Genomic DNA, 16,054 nt, shown 5'->3' with positions numbered 1-16,054 from the left:
AGGGAGAGGGATATCAGATGTGTGGAGAGTGGGGATAGGGTGAGAGGGCTGGGAGAGAGAAGGGAAATTGGTGTTGGGGCATCTCTGGGTCAAGCTGGGGACTTGGCATAGAAGAAGCTCCTGGGACGATATGAAGGTGACCCTAGCTGAGACTCCTAGCAGTGGGAGATACTGAGACTGAAGTGGCCACATCCTGTAGGAAGGCAGGACTTCCAATAGAGGGAGGGGCACACCAACCCATCCATAAAACCCTGGACCCAAAATTTGTCCTGCCTACAAGATGTGCAGGGATAAAGGATGGAACAGAGATTGAGGAAATGGGCAACCATGAATGGCCCAAGTGGAGACCCACTTCATGGAAGATACCCAACCCTGACACTAGTAATGATACTCTGCAATTGGAATGGGGACTGTATCTGACTTGGACTCTGTTATCTCACTCTTGATCCCATTTCCCTAGCAGAGTTGCCTTGCTTTGCCTCAGTCAAAGAGGAGGCACTTAGTCCTGATGTGACTTGATGTGCCAGGGTGGGTTGGTACCCAGAGGGGTATGTGGAAACCGGTGGAAGGGTGGGGCTTGGAGTAGAGGAGAGAGTGGGGTTGCGATTGGGATAGGAAATGAGCAAATAAACAAATTAATTGAAAATAAAGACACACCTGGAGGCGTGTCTCCCAGGTGACCTTGCCTCTAGCAAACTCACTACGAAAAAGCACACAGTGACTATAACGCACCAAAGAGAGACTAACACACAGAGTCTTAGGCCATGTACAGAACACTTTAATACACGGAACATGTTACCGTACATTAGACCAAATGCCTCAAAATACAGTGCAATTCTACATGCATATGCATATATCCCTGAATACTAAACTTCATGTGGACACACATGAGGCCTGCATGACAGTTCATTGTCTAATAATGACATATTACACACCACCAGTTCATTAAGAGGGTAGGGCATGGGCTGACTCATTGCCAGAAGGAACCAACTGCTACTGGGTTCTATTGTTGGGCTGTTTCTCTATGCAACCATTAGACCCCACACTCCAATGCAGCTCAAACCTAAGCTCCAGCCCCGTATTTTCAACTAATTTAGCCAAATTACACCAAGTAGCTCTTGGCTTAAAAGAAATTAACCCCTTTTAATAGAGATGCCAGTGGCTTTAAGATCAGTGTGGGGTGTCCTGCCCTCGGAAGTTCTTAAGTGAATCCCTGCTCACAGTCTAACCACCCGATCTCTCATCTGACACAAGCTATCTCTCTGTGCTGCTTTGCAAATGTCAATGAGATCACTCCTCACTTTCCCAGGAGAGGGCAGGTGTTTCACGAAATGAACACCCAGACTTAACACTAAACAAGTAAACCAATGTGTGGTCTACTCCAAGTCTGATTTTTACAATGATGATAAAATATAATTCTTTCAGGGGATTTTTAAATATTTTAAGCATAGAGGCCTCACACATCCTGCGTACACACAAGGGGTTAGGAGTAGAAGAGACAGTTGGGGTGCATTAAAACGATTCATTTCCGAAGGTCTCTCTCTTCATGCTGTACTTTCTTTAGAGGATAGAATCATGAATGTTTCCTCAGCTAGGAGAAAATATACTCCAACTCAGAGGACTGCATGGCACCTTCAAGTTCGTGTTCCTGTCATGTGACCTAGTGGGTGTCTGCACATGTTCCAAGGTAAACTAAGTACACAGGATTTAACTAGAAAATATAAAATCTCTGCAAAGGAAAACATAACTCTTTTTCTCTTAAATTTTCTCTTAAAACTATCTATATAGAAGTTGGGTAATATACAAGAGTGATGCCCAGCACTTGGGAGGTTAAGACAGGGTATCATGAGTTCCAGGCCAGCCTGGGCTACAGAGCTATATCCATACTCAAGCAAAAGTAAGTAAACAAACACACAAACAAAGTAGAAAACACGGAACAACCTGACCTATCTTTGATGAGACAAAAGCATGCCTCAATTCAATTATAGTGACCTAAAGGAAGTATGAACATCTTTTGTGAGAAAAATACCTAAGATTCCAGTTCCTTGGAAAAATTCTTAGTATTGATACAAGCACCAAAAAAACAAAACCAAGCAAACAATGGAGGAACAGGACCCAAATTCATCAAGTCCTAAAAATAGACCCTGAAACAAAATTTCTGAGATGGTCAGTGCAGTCCTACATCTCGGCGCCCTCTAGTGTCAGCAGTGAAATTGCAGGGGATGTTGAATTTCTTAGGTGGAAAATTTCCAAGCTGTGAGGCGCTGTCTGTGTTTGATAAACTCATGCAATGCTTCCACAGGAAGAAGATATTGACTAAGTCATATTCTTTCTTCTGCCTTTTTGGTTTAGAGAAGGGACTGGTTTTTCTCTATGCCGCCATATTCTAGCTCTTATTTCGGAGTTTCTTGAGAAATATGCTAAGGAGCATTATACGAAGCCAGTCAAATTTCATATTCCCAGCAAAGGCCATCCTACCCATGATGCCCATGACTCTTATGGATGTGCCAACGCAGCCACTGTTGCTTTTCAGAAAGGTGAGGCCACCTTTTACTCAAACTCCTGTTTTAGCAAGGCAGACTCAGGGAGCCTCAGTACCGGTTTTTTTTTCTGGAATCTTGAAGGAGCTGGTATGGTATAGAACAGTCGTTCTTGAAGCAGCAGCAGCAGCAGCAGCAGCAGCAGCAGTGGATGCTGGGGCCATGAGCAGCAGTGCTCGGTGGTAATGCCTCCCACATGCTCTCAGCAAGTGCGTCAGATTCTCATTTATGCCTCTATGAGATTGGATTGAGTCTACACTTCTGAGTAAAGTGTCCAAGATTCCGAAGCAGAAAAGTATCAGAATAAGCAGTGGTAAGTGAAGGACACGTTTTGTGATGTTTCCTGGTGACAAAACTGGCATATTTAGCAGAAAATAACCCCACTTTCCCGAGTGGGGGGGGGGGAAGAGGAAATATGAGATTCACAGTAAAATTCACATAAAAATTCAGATACATATTAAATGTTGAACCTTGCTCTTCCGTGAACTGAACTCGGTCCCTGTGCACAGGAAAATTATCTGTTGTACAAGCTGTCATAGAATGCTTTTACTCCTTTCTTAGTTCGGTCAAACTGAAAGAAAACAAACAAACAAACAAAAAACCAAAAAAACCCAGCAGACTGCATTCTCCATAACAGCAATCCTTAGACAGCCAGAAGATGCAGGGAGGTGGAGGACAGCTGCCCCTGGGCCTCCCCGTAGCTGCTCAGGGGCTCCGTCTCGTCTCCGCCTCACCAGTCCAGCCTCTTAGGGGCTCCGTCTCGTCTTGCCTCCGCCTCACCAGTCCAGCTTCAGGTCAGCCTTGCTCCAGACATACTTCCCTCCGCGCTTCAGAAACATCTTTTCATCAAATCCACTGAATTTTATCGCTTCCTTCACCCCGACATCCAGGATGGACTTGGAAGGGTCCTTCCGGCCACCGGTACAGTTCAGAAAACGCATCTGGGAAGCAGAAGGAAGAAATAAGTAGCCTTATCCTGTAAAACTGCAGCGCCTCTTAAAAGTATTTGTGATATCCCAGCCATGGCAAATGTGTACTGAGATCTAAGATAGACCCTTAACTCTTCAGGCTCCATCTCCAACTTGCGCAGCTCACATCCATGGAGAGGATGGCTTGAACATATTTAGGGGTGACGTCATGAGCAGTACAGTCTTACTACCTGATCCTCTGATGCAGTGGAGAGGACATTAAAAATAGACTTCCTTTAAAACATAAGCATCTGGATTTGTTTAGGCACTGCGTGCTGAGATAATTGAGAGCATAGAGCAGAACGGAGTGGCAGAAGACACTCAGCTGAATGGCTTCAGTAAACTGGCAGCTGTGTGTGTGACATGATAAGACAGAGGCTACTGAGGTGGGCAAGAGCTGGGACAAGGAGAGAAGTTCCCAAGCGCGTCCTACCCACTGACTCTTTCCTTCCCAGCATTGGGCAGGAATGAGGTCTTTTTTTTCTTGTGTGTCTCCGTACACAAAGAAAAAAAAACAGACTGCATTTTCAGTAACAGCAATCCATAGACAACCAGAAGACACAGGGTGGTGGAGGACAGCTGCACCTGTGCCTCCCTGTAGCCCATCAGGGGCTCCACTTGGGAAAAAAAATCATAGTTTGATTCTTCCATGTTTGTTCCAACTGTGTGGAGAGCTCTTACTGAAGAGCGTTGTTCAAAACCTCCAGCCAATCATGACAGTTTCCACTCCAAAAACAACTTTTATTTTCTTCCTCATTTTTAGACACATAAACTAAACATCTCTGTGGTCACCTTCCCTCTTACATTGCATAAAATTCTCGTTGACAGTAAATGCAACTGCTATAATTTATTGCTGATTAATTTGAAAATAACAAAACACAAGAGTTGTAACAAATATTTCTCAAAAAGCCAGGGTCAAGAGTGTGCCCTTTGTTCTTTTTGTAGCTCATTTTTAAAAACACAGCCTAGGATGGAATTGTTTGTTCTTTGCTGAGAATATCAGCAAAAGCTATAAATCCAAAAGGTCTAAATAACTACAACAAAGAAAAGGAAAGTCAGTGCGGTTTCATTCTTTTTTTAAATAAGGGCGGGTTTTCCTTTGGAAGCAATGGTCCTAGAGATAATGTTGGCGGTGTCTGAAGGGGACAATGAGACTTCCTCCCATTGTCAAAGTTCATCTGCAGCGGGAGGTGATGGCAGCCTCTGGGTTATCCAAGACAGTGGATCCTTAAATCCATGCCAGACCACACAGTGGAGGCCTCCACGGAGTGTGACATCCTTACAATCTCTGCAGATGCATGGCCACCTGGGATGTCATCTCATGGTGGCTAATGCCAATCCAACTCCAGGATTATGCTCTGGGATGTGCTGGGAAGGAACTTGGCATGTGAAGCCAGGGCTGTACCACGCTGACAATAAAACCACCAGAGGGGCCCTGGGTAGGATGGACATGCTCTGAATATGCTCATTTCAGTACACCCTGGGCATTGCTGCACTGCTAGCTTTCCAGTGATCTTATAGCTCGTGGGGAATACTCACATATTCATCCAGAATAAGGTAGGAGTCTTTCATCTGCAGTGGAAAAAAAAAAGAATAAAAATTTAGGTGTCTTCCAAAACACACTGCTTATTTCATTTTGTATGCCTTACTGGCTGTCCCTTGGATGGTGTGTGTGTGTGTGTGTGTGTGTGTGTGTGTGTGTGTGTGTGTGTGTGTTGCATTTTCTGCTTCCCTCATTCTCCACCCATTTGCAGGCCTTTGGACTGGCCCTCAACAGTGGAAGGTCTGCAGGGTTCGTTCCTTCCAGTTCTTCTGGATTTTCTGCCTTAGACCAAAAGAATTCTATCCTGCAGGCTGCTTTGAGCACCCTGGCTTCTTTTACCCCTCCAGCTATTTCCAAAAGAGCTGTGGTTGACATCTCTCAGTCCCTACCACAGTGGCCAACATTAAAGGAATCTCTCAGGTTTCAACACTCAAGTTGTGTCCTCTGCAAAGGACACCATGTCTGAAGCTCCTGACCATGCTGGGCACTATTGTGCTGTCTGTATGGGGGTGCAGTGTGTGTGTGTGTGTGTGTGTGTGTGTGTGTGTGTGTGTGTGTGTGAGAGAGAGAGAGAGAGAGAGAGAGAGAGAGAGAGAGAGAGGCAGAGAGACAGAGAGAGAACCTTTTCCCCTAGTAAAGGCTAGACAGTAAATAAGATTATTTCTCTTTTTTCCTCTTGTTTCCTTCCATCTTTATTTCCCCCTCCTTTCTTTTCCTTTCATCTTTCCTCCTTCTCTTCCTCCCTTCCTCCTCCTCCTTCTCTTCTTCCTATATACCCGCTTTTTTTGACAAGGCATCAGGTAGCCTAGGCTGACCTCAAACTCACTACATACCAAAGAATGTCCTTGAGTTTTTGGTCTTACTGATACCTTTTCCTGAATGCTAGATTACAGACTTGCAGTAACATGTTTTTGTTGTTGTTGTTGGTTGGCTGGCTATTTCATATTTGGAATTTTTTTGTTTTTGTTTTTGTTGTTGTTGTTTTAGTTTGTTTGTTTGGTTTTTGTGGAATTTGTTTTTTGTTTTTGTTTTGTTTTGTTTTGTTTTTTGGTTATGCTGGTGATTAAACCCAGACTTTCCTGCATGCTAGGCAGGCATTCTCCCAAGAAAGACACATTTCTGGATATGCAGGTCACACAGTCTGTGACCCAGTTAACCAGCTCTTAATCAAACTATGAAAGACATAATCATCATCAAAACAAACAAATAAACAAATAATGCAAAACACAAATAAAATAATAATAGAATATAGTGCAACCTCTCTCCTTGGCAACTTTACATATAGACCCTGAGAATTGGCAGGCCATTTCCTCTACATTTTACCCTACTTTTAACATAATCACTACAGATTATCACTGTAAGGGACAGTCGTAACAATACTGACACCAACATGGAAGCAGCCATGCCTTTCTTCATTGTGTGAGTACTATCTGTATGCTTCCCACACACGTAGAGTGTGTGTGTGTGTTAATTTTATACTAGAGATATACATATGATTATACGTTTAATCACATCATCTCTGGGGTGGTCTAGTCAGACGTATTCTTGGGTAGAAAAGAAATCAGTGTCACTGAAGAGCCCCACCCCATATGGTAGGTGGCCATATTGGACCTCCATCTCTTTGGTTCTAGGATTGTACTCCTCCCCCTTCTCCTTCCAGAATATCTAGAACAAAAAAAGATGACAATTGCCAAGCTCTCATGAAGGAGAGTCACCCCCTTCCTCCCCCACTTGGAGTCAGTGTAGCTATGTGAGAGTGAGCAAGGCAGCTTTTGCTGCATACAACCTTCTGGTTAGATTCAGGCACCAAGCAGGACACCTCTTTGTGACGCTCTAAGAACGCTTCAAATTCTTCATCGCTTATAAGAAATCTTTCTGCTTCCCTCAGGGCATCTTCTCCCGAGTTCTCACCGTCAATTAGGAGGCACTGGAAAACCTGGAAGAGGAAGCATGTGTCAGGCAAGAGCCTCGCACCATCGTTCAGTCCAAGCGTACAGGGAAGAGAAAAGCCTTCCCAAGGGCTGACTCTGCCCAGGTCAGGACTAGCGAGCTGAGAACACAATTGCTAGTCACTGCTAAGTCTGTGAGGACTTAGAATATGAGGCTCTGAGCCACAGGTGATGGAGCTGGTGAGGTAAAGATGATTTCTCTTGAGGCATTGCTTAGCTCAGTAATGAGCCCACAGACATCAGAGATTTCTAAGAAGCAGGAACTGACCCTTACCGCTGTGAACCAGTCTCTTGAGGTAACTGTTCAGAGGGAAAAGGCCGTGAGAAAAGAGCAGTCCAAAGTAAGGAGGGAACATGTGTGGATGGATTTTAAGAATAAGAGGATGAAGGGAGACCAGTGAGGGGCAGTAAGAGTCAAAGTAGCACTAAGGTGAGGGAGGGGAAAGATGAGCAGCATGCCAAGTGGCTAGAGGGGCAAGGCTTAGGGCTCTGAGCTCCTCTATCAGTGGTCTCTGCCTCTCCGTTGGTCAGTCCTGGCTCTGTCTACCATCCATCTTTCTTTAGCTGTGCTCCATTTATTCTGTGCCTGAGGGTGTTGCTCACATTTGTTTTCAATACAAATATATATATATTTAAATCTTTAAAATATATAGCATTTTTAGCTTCCCCCAAACCTACTTCCAAGCATATTACAGTATAATGAAGGGGAAAAGTTTATATCATATCTTTATCCCCCCACTATCTTGGCTCATTTTGTATCTAAACAAGATCAAAGGCCACCTTGAAATGACAGCTTTCCTTGGGTGAGCCTGACTCTGGCCTAGCTGGGATCCTCTTGCCTGGGTCAGCCCTACATGAGCAAATTCTTCCCTGCTTTGAAAATACAATTTCTTCCATGATGTTCTGCATTTCACCTTGGTACACCCCACCTTCCCATGGTCTCCACACACAAGTGTCATGAAACATGCACCCTCTGTGTTATGGTCCTTGTCAAAACTCAATTCCCTAATCCTATCCTTGGGTGTGTTTACTCTGTCTCCAGGCATAGATTCAAAGGAGCTGCATAGGAATCACCATGTGGCTTATTAAAAATGTCTGCACATACCAACACTCCCCACCAGGCCTATCCTTATTGGACATGAGTGGATGCAGAAAGGAATTCAAGAAGCTGCCCCCTTAGCACCCTGTTGGTGGGACCTGAGCAGCCAGGGCTAGAAAATCTGAATTTGTAGTCATTTTCCCCTGTGCACTGTGGGACCTATCTATGATAAGCTAGCTTGGATCCTGCAATCCTGGGACTTCCAGGGGCTGCTATCTGGGCCAGTCCTAAGGAATACACTTTGGAGTAATGGCTGACATTGCTCTATAGACTTCCCCTGTCACCATGCAAACTTAAGAACATAGGAATTTAAGAACAGCTAGCCCCAACAATACACAAGCCTAGAGTGGGAAGACATGTTCTTTTATTGATAATTTATTCTTCAGAACATCTCCTAGCACTCAACATGGCCGTGATCTTTACTCTAAGAAAATTCCAGAGGAAAATCATTTCAAGATTTTGGAAACAGAATATGAGACAAAGAATAGTGAGGATGCAACTGTAATGGAGAGAAGTCAAGGTCCTGGTTAGAAAATTCCAGAGTCCTTGGTGTTGCTGTTGTCTTTAGTGTCACTGAGCCAAGCTTCTCCCGAGTGTTTTGTGGAGTCAAGCCAACTGTGTCCCAGTGTGGACTCACCTTCCAGCGGACAGGACCCAGAGCCCTGATGTGCTCATTCATGTCTTCGTCCACATTGAAGCGATTAATGACGGAATTGATCTTGAAAGCCACCTTGTAATCCCAGCACCACTTCCTCAGCTTTTGAAGGTTTTCCACATGGTTCTTTTTTCCTTGACCACGGCCAATGAGGACATTAACCTGCTCATCAAAGCTGTCACAGGAGATAGCGAGAATATCCAAATACTCTCCTGTAGGAAAATGATGATGATGATGATGATGATGATGATGATGATGATAGTAATAATAATTTTCCAACATCCTTCAACTTCATTTACACCTCTTTACAGTAAGACCATTGTCTTCCAGTTGTGTTTTAAAGAATTTTGTGATCCCCTGTCTCATCAGAGATGTGAGTTACACATGGTATGTATATTATCATTAAAATACATATGTGCATAATAAGAGCACAGAGCTACTTAATGTGATCAGTTTTAAACTCTACGTATATGTATGTGCCTGAGTAACCATTGGTATATTTTTAATCAGGTTTTTCACTTGTTTCATCATAAAGGTTATATAAATTATGAAGCCTATTTATATCAATTAAGAACAACTAACTATAGACTTGCTTTGCCCAGCACACAGACAAAACTGGCTAGTGTTTTTGCCAGGACCAGGAGCTTTCTTTTGACACAGCTTATTCATTTTATTTACTAAGTACATATTTGCAGACACTCTGTGTTATGTCAGGTACAACTGATCTAGAGGCTACAAAAACAAAAACAAACAAACAAACCTCCCCAAAAAACCACAGGTAAAGGGAAGCTGAGCATAGGTATCACAGTACATACAGGCTCCATCCTGAAGACCACGCTGCATTAAGAGTTCTGATAAGGAATCACTTGAAGAGCTCAGAAAATATTGAAAGTGATCATAGTTTTGGGCTTCTCTTCACTGGTTTCTGCAGCTTCAGTTTTTTTCCTCTATGTTTCCTGCAGCCCCCTCTCTTCCTCCCCTGCCCCCTGCCCCTCCCTGCCTGAGAAGGATAGGCATCCCCGAGCCAAGATTGTTCTCATAACGGACCTGGTTATTGAAAAATTCCAAACTTCTCTGCTTTATCTTAAAAATTCTTTTCGCATTATGGAAGCTGCGAGTTCTAAATCCGCTTTGGGGCACGATTCCCTATAACCATGGAAAGATTAATTTGAGCTACTTTAGGCTTAATTCATGTTACCTGTATTTAATAAGCACACACCGAGCCAGAATAAGGCTGTTATTTAAAACAACTCAAAGTGTGTCAAGTCTTGATCTCAAGTAAGTTCCTAAAGGGATATCATACCAGGATGAGGCAACTGGATATATTGTCTCTAACAAAACCAAAGGAAAATAGAAGTTCAAAACCAAACACATAAGACCAGTCCCTTCCAGTAGCGCCTTGGCTGGCTGATTTATGAGCACTGAACATCTGTGAATATGTCACTGCATCCTGACACCTCTCCACCTTTGGCGCTTTCTATGATGTCCCCTCCTCTTGGTCATAGCTCTTGGGAGGAATGGTTTGAAAAAGTCCATCTCTTTGCTCAGTCCTTAAGTTTTTCCAGAAGCCCTGAGGCTCGGTTGGGGGTACTGGGCATTCCCTGCATATATGGCTGCTGCTCCAGCCTGTGTAACCACAATGGGTGACGTGTGTAAGCTGCAGCCACGGGGCCATGGTCAGAATTGTGTAGACACATGTGTGATGTACTTGTATATTTCAATGGTGTCCTAGTGGCTATGCATTTAACAATACGTGCCTGAGTGACCAGCACTTTGTGACACTCTGATCCAGGACCCAAGTAAGGCTCCTGTGTGAAGACAACCCAAACATTGCCCAAGGTTTGCTGCTAGGAAGACGCAGAACCTGTGTGGGTTCGGTTAGAGATGGGCTTAGGAGCAGCTGTCCTCTCTCATGCAATGATTCACACCTGGGCCCTGCTGTGTTGGGCTCTATATTTGCTCTTACTGAAAGAGTCTAGGCAAACTCCTAACTTGGAGGGGTTGGAAGGCTCTGACCAGATTTTTCCTCATACACATATGAGACCCGATTTTAAGTTATTTGCAAACATTCTTAATTGGCATCTTTAACACAGAATATTGTTTTATGTATCCTGGATAATTTGAGGATATGGCAAATTTCCGTCTAGTGCAAAAGTCATTTAGCATTTGTAATTGGCAGCCACCTGACTACTATGAGGAGGGCATTGCATTTGGCTTTTTCAGCCTGTGTGTTTCTTTCTCTCTAGGTTACATCCATTTCTGGGTGGCCAGTCTCTGACACTGTACTGCAGTGATCCTCCTGTCCACAGTCCTTGCTACAGGGACAGATACTTTGAGCCTATCCTGTAAGAAGGATGTTGTCCAGGGACCCCGCCCCCGAAGACAGTCCACGGCTCTCTATTCACACTGCTGCTATCATCTTCTTTCAGCCTCATGTTACACCTCCCAGTGGTCTCTCCCCAGTGCCTTCTTTCACAGAAGTCTGGTTTTATGTGCTACCACAGCTTCCTCCAAGAGCCACTGTCCCTGATTCTAGAAATCCTCCCTGCCTGACCAAACTTCATAGACAGCCTCACCCACAAGTACAGCCTGCAGATGCGTTCTGTGACGTTATGAACCAAAAGTGCCAGCCTTCCCTTTGAATGGCTCCAGAGCCCCATAGGACCACAAAGCAAAGTCAGAAAAGGAGCCCTGAAGGGAAGTTATAACTGTCTTCTAAGCAGAAAGTAGTCATAACTGCGCAGTTTTTCAAGAGCTGCCTCATGCCATTTATTGCTCCAAAGACACTACAAACATGGTAAACTCAATCAGTGAGGTTCTCAGAAAATCTTAAGAGCCCCTGAATTCAGCCAGGCTATGTGATATGGTGATGTGAGCTTCCGGTGTGACTAGATTTGCAATCAGTTTAGTCCTAACAGGGATTAAAAAAAAAAGTTACTAGATAGCCCTGCCTGACCTACAACTCCCTATATAGATCAGGATGGCAGAGATTCATTTGTCTCTGTCTCCTGAGTTCTAGGATTAAAGGCATTCAGTAGTAAGCCTTGCCTCTAATAGAAGCATTTATATATAGCTGTAGAGTATGTTTATTTTCTTCAGTAATGGCTAAGCTCAGACACTGTTATCTGAGCACAGTAAATTAGAAGGCGTAGCAAAGAGCTGTGTGCTGGCCTGCCTGTTATGTTTCCCCATATCTGCTTATTTGGTACCTGACAGAAATGCAATAACCTAACCCCATACACAGATTATACATACATACACAGGAGATATTGGAGTAGACAGCATCAGATTAAATTTGCTATTCTCCTTGTTCCCCAGACATGGAGGCCAGGGTGGGCTTCAGGTGTCAACAGTATGAGTTGCAGTGACCAAGGTGTCATCCAAGGAAACTTACCATAGTCCTTGAACCACTTTTCCCGGATAAGGCTGCCATTGCTCACTATGCTCACAGAGGGCAGGGCTAGCTCCTCCTTGCAGAACCTCACAAGCTTGCCCACATATTCACCCTTGTCCTGCAGGAAGGGTTCTCCTCCTGAAAAGTTGATCTTCTCCATACCTGCAAGAGGAAAAAGACTGTGTTTTCACACTTTCCAAACATCTGTTTCCTTATTTATATTTTTACATTATGAATAATCATATTGTTTATATCATGTTTATATTATAATATATAATACCATATGTTATATTTCCAAACACAACTCATTATTGGTTTATGGGGCTGGAGAGACAGCTCAGCAGGGAAGAGCATTTGCTGCTCTTTCAGAGGACCAGAGTCCAGTTCCCAGCACCCATCTTGGACAGCTCACACTTCCTTCCAGGGAATCCTATGCCTCTGAGGACATCAACAAATGCACATGCACACACATACACAAATATAAATCTCATTATTGTCATCTTTTAACTTTGTGTGTATGTGTATGTGTGTGTGTGTGTGTGTGTGTGTGTGTGTGTGTGTGTGTGTGTGTGTGTGCTGTGATCTCACAACCTTTGTGTTGTCAGGGCTCAGAGCCTTGCGCTGTCAAACAGCTAAGACTTCCATGAGTGGGCAGGTGAATCTAAACACGGCATTTTAAGGAGACACCACGCTTCAGTTAGGAAAGCAGAGATGGTTACTACATCACCAAATTTCTGGAGAGAAAAGACTAGACCTTGGTGTAGGTCCCAGTGAGGTAAGAAGCCTCACGATCTGTGGCTAATGAGCCGGTACAGACTGGAGCTGAGTGAATCAGCTCAGGGTGGCGGACTGTATGCTTTCCTTAGCCCAGGAGCAGGCGAGCCTAACAGGAGCCTCAGAAATCCAGTTGGGAGTCCCCAGGGGGCAGGGTGGTGGCCTGAGGCCAGCATGCACCTGGAACACTGGCCACCAGGTCTCTCCGACCCCCCTCCCCCTCCCCCTGTGCTCCAGGGAAACCTCTTGGCAGAGTGAGTCATCTGGGAGTGTAGCTAGCATGCTTGGCGTGTAGACATGTCTATTGTGCTTCAGCCCAAGAGTAGGTAGAAAGAGAAGGCAGTCTCTAGGTGAGTAGGGGCTCTGGAAGGAGTAGAAAGGAGGACTGAGGTGAGGGGGAGGGGAGAAGGGAAGGTGAGGGCTCAGAGAAGATGCTGCATTTGAACTTCACTGCTGAATTCATACCTGAGAGTGGTGGATGGAGAAGGACAGCAAACCTGAGGAGCTCCTTCTGACACTCTTGTCAGAAGTTATTTTAAGGCTCATATGGGGCTGGAGGTGTGTGTGTGTGTGTGTGTGTGTGTGTGTGTGTGTGTGTGTGTGTGTGTGTTACACTTGTTGCACAACTCTGAGAAGTTGTGTTTGGGTTCCCCAATACCCGAAGAAACCTGAGAGTTTGTAAGGCCAGCCCAGCCCTCCCACTCCAGGATTCCAGAAGAAGATGTGAAAATCTGTGAGGCTTAAATGCTAATCAACATTGCACAGCAACAGCAAAGCACAGCAGAGGGGCCTGTCTCAGACAAGGTGGAAGGCTAGGACCAGATTGACACCTGAAGTGGTCCTTTGATGTTCACGGGCTTGCTATGCCAAGCAGATGAATAGACTAACACACACACACACACACACACACACACACACACACACACACACAAGCATCATGTTACACACAGATTTTTTTTTAAGAGAGAGAAAAGTTTCCAACAAGGAACACAGATGGAGCAGGGTGAAACTTCTGGCAGGCTGTTCACATGGAGGACTTGGCTCTTCCCTCCCCTTTTCCTCCCTTAGTGTTTCTGAAAATCAGAGTCCTCTTGGCAAACTCTTCCAGTGATGCAACTTTCCTGAATGCCTGTTTCCAAACACGAGGAGGAACAGGTCCTACTGACCACACATTTCTGTTCACAGGAGCAAGTGTTTGTTCCATGGCCCCAACAGGCTCCTTCTCAGAGGTCCTTCTTGTCTTCCCAATGCTCCTCTCCCGTTCACGCAAAGCTCCCTGCTCCCTGCCTGGTGTCTAGTTCTTACGGAGCCCTTCCCACGCGCGCGTCCTGTGCAACTCTCTGTCACGGAGCATCCTGGCTTCTGCCTGGGCTAGGAACTTACCAGCCTGTTTGAGCAGAAGCAGTCCTCGCTTGGCCTCCTCCAGGGGCAGCACGAAGGATGTCTTGGCTGTGTGGAAGCAGAAGCCGCATTTGTAGTTGCACTGACGAGTGAAGTGGTAATTGACACTAACGGGGGTTGTGGGCTGAGCACTGTCCTGTTCTTCTTGGGTCTCCTCAGGCTCACCCCGGACGTGTGGACGTCCCTTTCCAGGACCTAGCCACCACAGCGCTACTCTCAGCCAGCAGAACAGGATGAGGAAGCCACTCCAGAGGGAGCCCAGCTGCTGCTGGAACAGGCTCAGCAGCCACGCAGCAAGCGCAAGCGCGGTGGGCACCAGCATCCCCATTGTGATCAGTACACACCTGTGGCTGCCTGTGAGGGTTTATAAGCTGCAGACCAGCCACACCCTCCGCCGAGCATTCTGTCACAAGGAGGAGGGAAATACCTCCCTTGAGGAAGTCTCAGCTGAGCAGGGTTTCTGTTTTCTGAAAATGAAAGTTGAACCGGAGCCAAGACTGGAGCTCAGGGTGGAGGCCAACCCACTGCCTTTCTGTGGCTCGAGGCTACCCCTACAACCCATGTAAACATCCTCTGTCCTGATCACGCTGCGAAGATTCCAGCAACCACCAGTCTCTTAAACACGGGTCTTACAGACAGACACATAGCTACCTCTTTACAGGTTGTTATTTTAACACACACACACACACACACACGTGTTAAGCCTCTTGGAAGGATTATCTACGCATATTTAACAATTTAAAAATATTCTTCTGTCATTCTCCACCCACCTCACACTCACCAAACAACCAAAACAACAAAACAAAACAACAAAACCAAGTTTTATAATATTGTATGTAGCAAATCAGGTGTATGCTGACCTTTGGCAGTACCTCCCAACTCTCTCAAAGAGGAAGGAAAAGAAATTAAGAAATGCTATATTGCCGGGCGTGGTGGCACATACCTTTAATCCCAGCACTTGGGAGGCAGAGGCAGGCAGATCTCTGTGAGTTCGAAGCCAGCCTGGTCTGCAAAGCGAGTCCAGTACACTCAAGGCTACACAGAGAAACCCTGTCTCAAATAAATAAATAAATAAATAAATAAATAAATAAATAAATAAATAAATGGAAAAGAAAGAAAGAAAAGAAAAGAAAAGAAAAAATAAATGGTATATTTCAAGCAAATATGTCAGAGGAATTCAGCATAGTAAAGTTAACCATTTATTTATTTATCTATTTTAACTTTTAAAAGTTATTTATTTATTCACTTTACATTCAGGTCTTAGCCTCCCAGTCCCACTCTCCCCCTTGCATCCTCCCTCCCCTATCCCTCTGGAAGAGGGGCCCCCTCTACCCCCATCCCAGCTCATCAAGTCTAATCAGGGCTTAGTTCATCCTCTTCCCCTGTAGCCTGGCAAACTTGATTCCTTAGTAATTACATCTTTTCGGCCTTTATATTGTAAAAGGACATACAGTGTATATAATTCTCAAACTCTTTCTTTTTAAAGCTTTGCCAGCATAGTATAGTTCTAACATCCTGACAGTTACACTGTGCAGCATGTGGCTGGTTGCCTTTCGTCCAGGCGAGCAAGTGCCTGTATTTTGGTAATCAAGTTCCTCTGGACAACACATTAAACTTGCTATGCTCAGTCTCTGGACTTCTCTTTTGATGTCTCTGTCTTCTCTCTGACACTGTTCCTTGGGAGCTTCAGGTTGTGTGTGTGTGTGTGTGTGTGTGTGTGTGTGTGTGTGT

The 16,054-nt window shown here is 44.9% G+C and overlaps 1 protein-coding gene across 1 annotated transcript; it reads right to left on the bottom strand.

Annotated features, from left to right (window-relative positions):
• Positions 1 to 755: 755 nt before the first annotated feature.
• RSAD2 (radical S-adenosyl methionine domain containing 2) lies at positions 756 to 14,777 on the bottom strand. Its single transcript, XM_084791858.1, has 6 exons — positions 14,306 to 14,777; positions 12,149 to 12,310; positions 8,737 to 8,966; positions 6,838 to 6,987; positions 5,048 to 5,080; positions 756 to 3,481 (listed from the first exon to the last, which is right to left on the bottom strand). Exons 1-6 carry the CDS (start codon positions 14,649 to 14,651, stop codon positions 3,317 to 3,319), a joined length of 1,086 nt encoding a protein of 361 aa, XP_084647984.1. The 5' UTR covers positions 14,652 to 14,777; the 3' UTR covers positions 756 to 3,316.
• Between the last annotated feature and the right edge of the window lie 1,277 nt (positions 14,778 to 16,054).

Source organism: Acomys minous (assembly GCF_964271855.1).
Source record: "Acomys minous genome assembly, chromosome: 8".
NCBI lineage: Eukaryota > Metazoa > Chordata > Mammalia > Rodentia > Muridae > Acomys > Acomys minous.
Note: the sequence above shows the minus strand (reverse complement) of the source record. Positions and strands in the feature narration are given on the sequence as shown.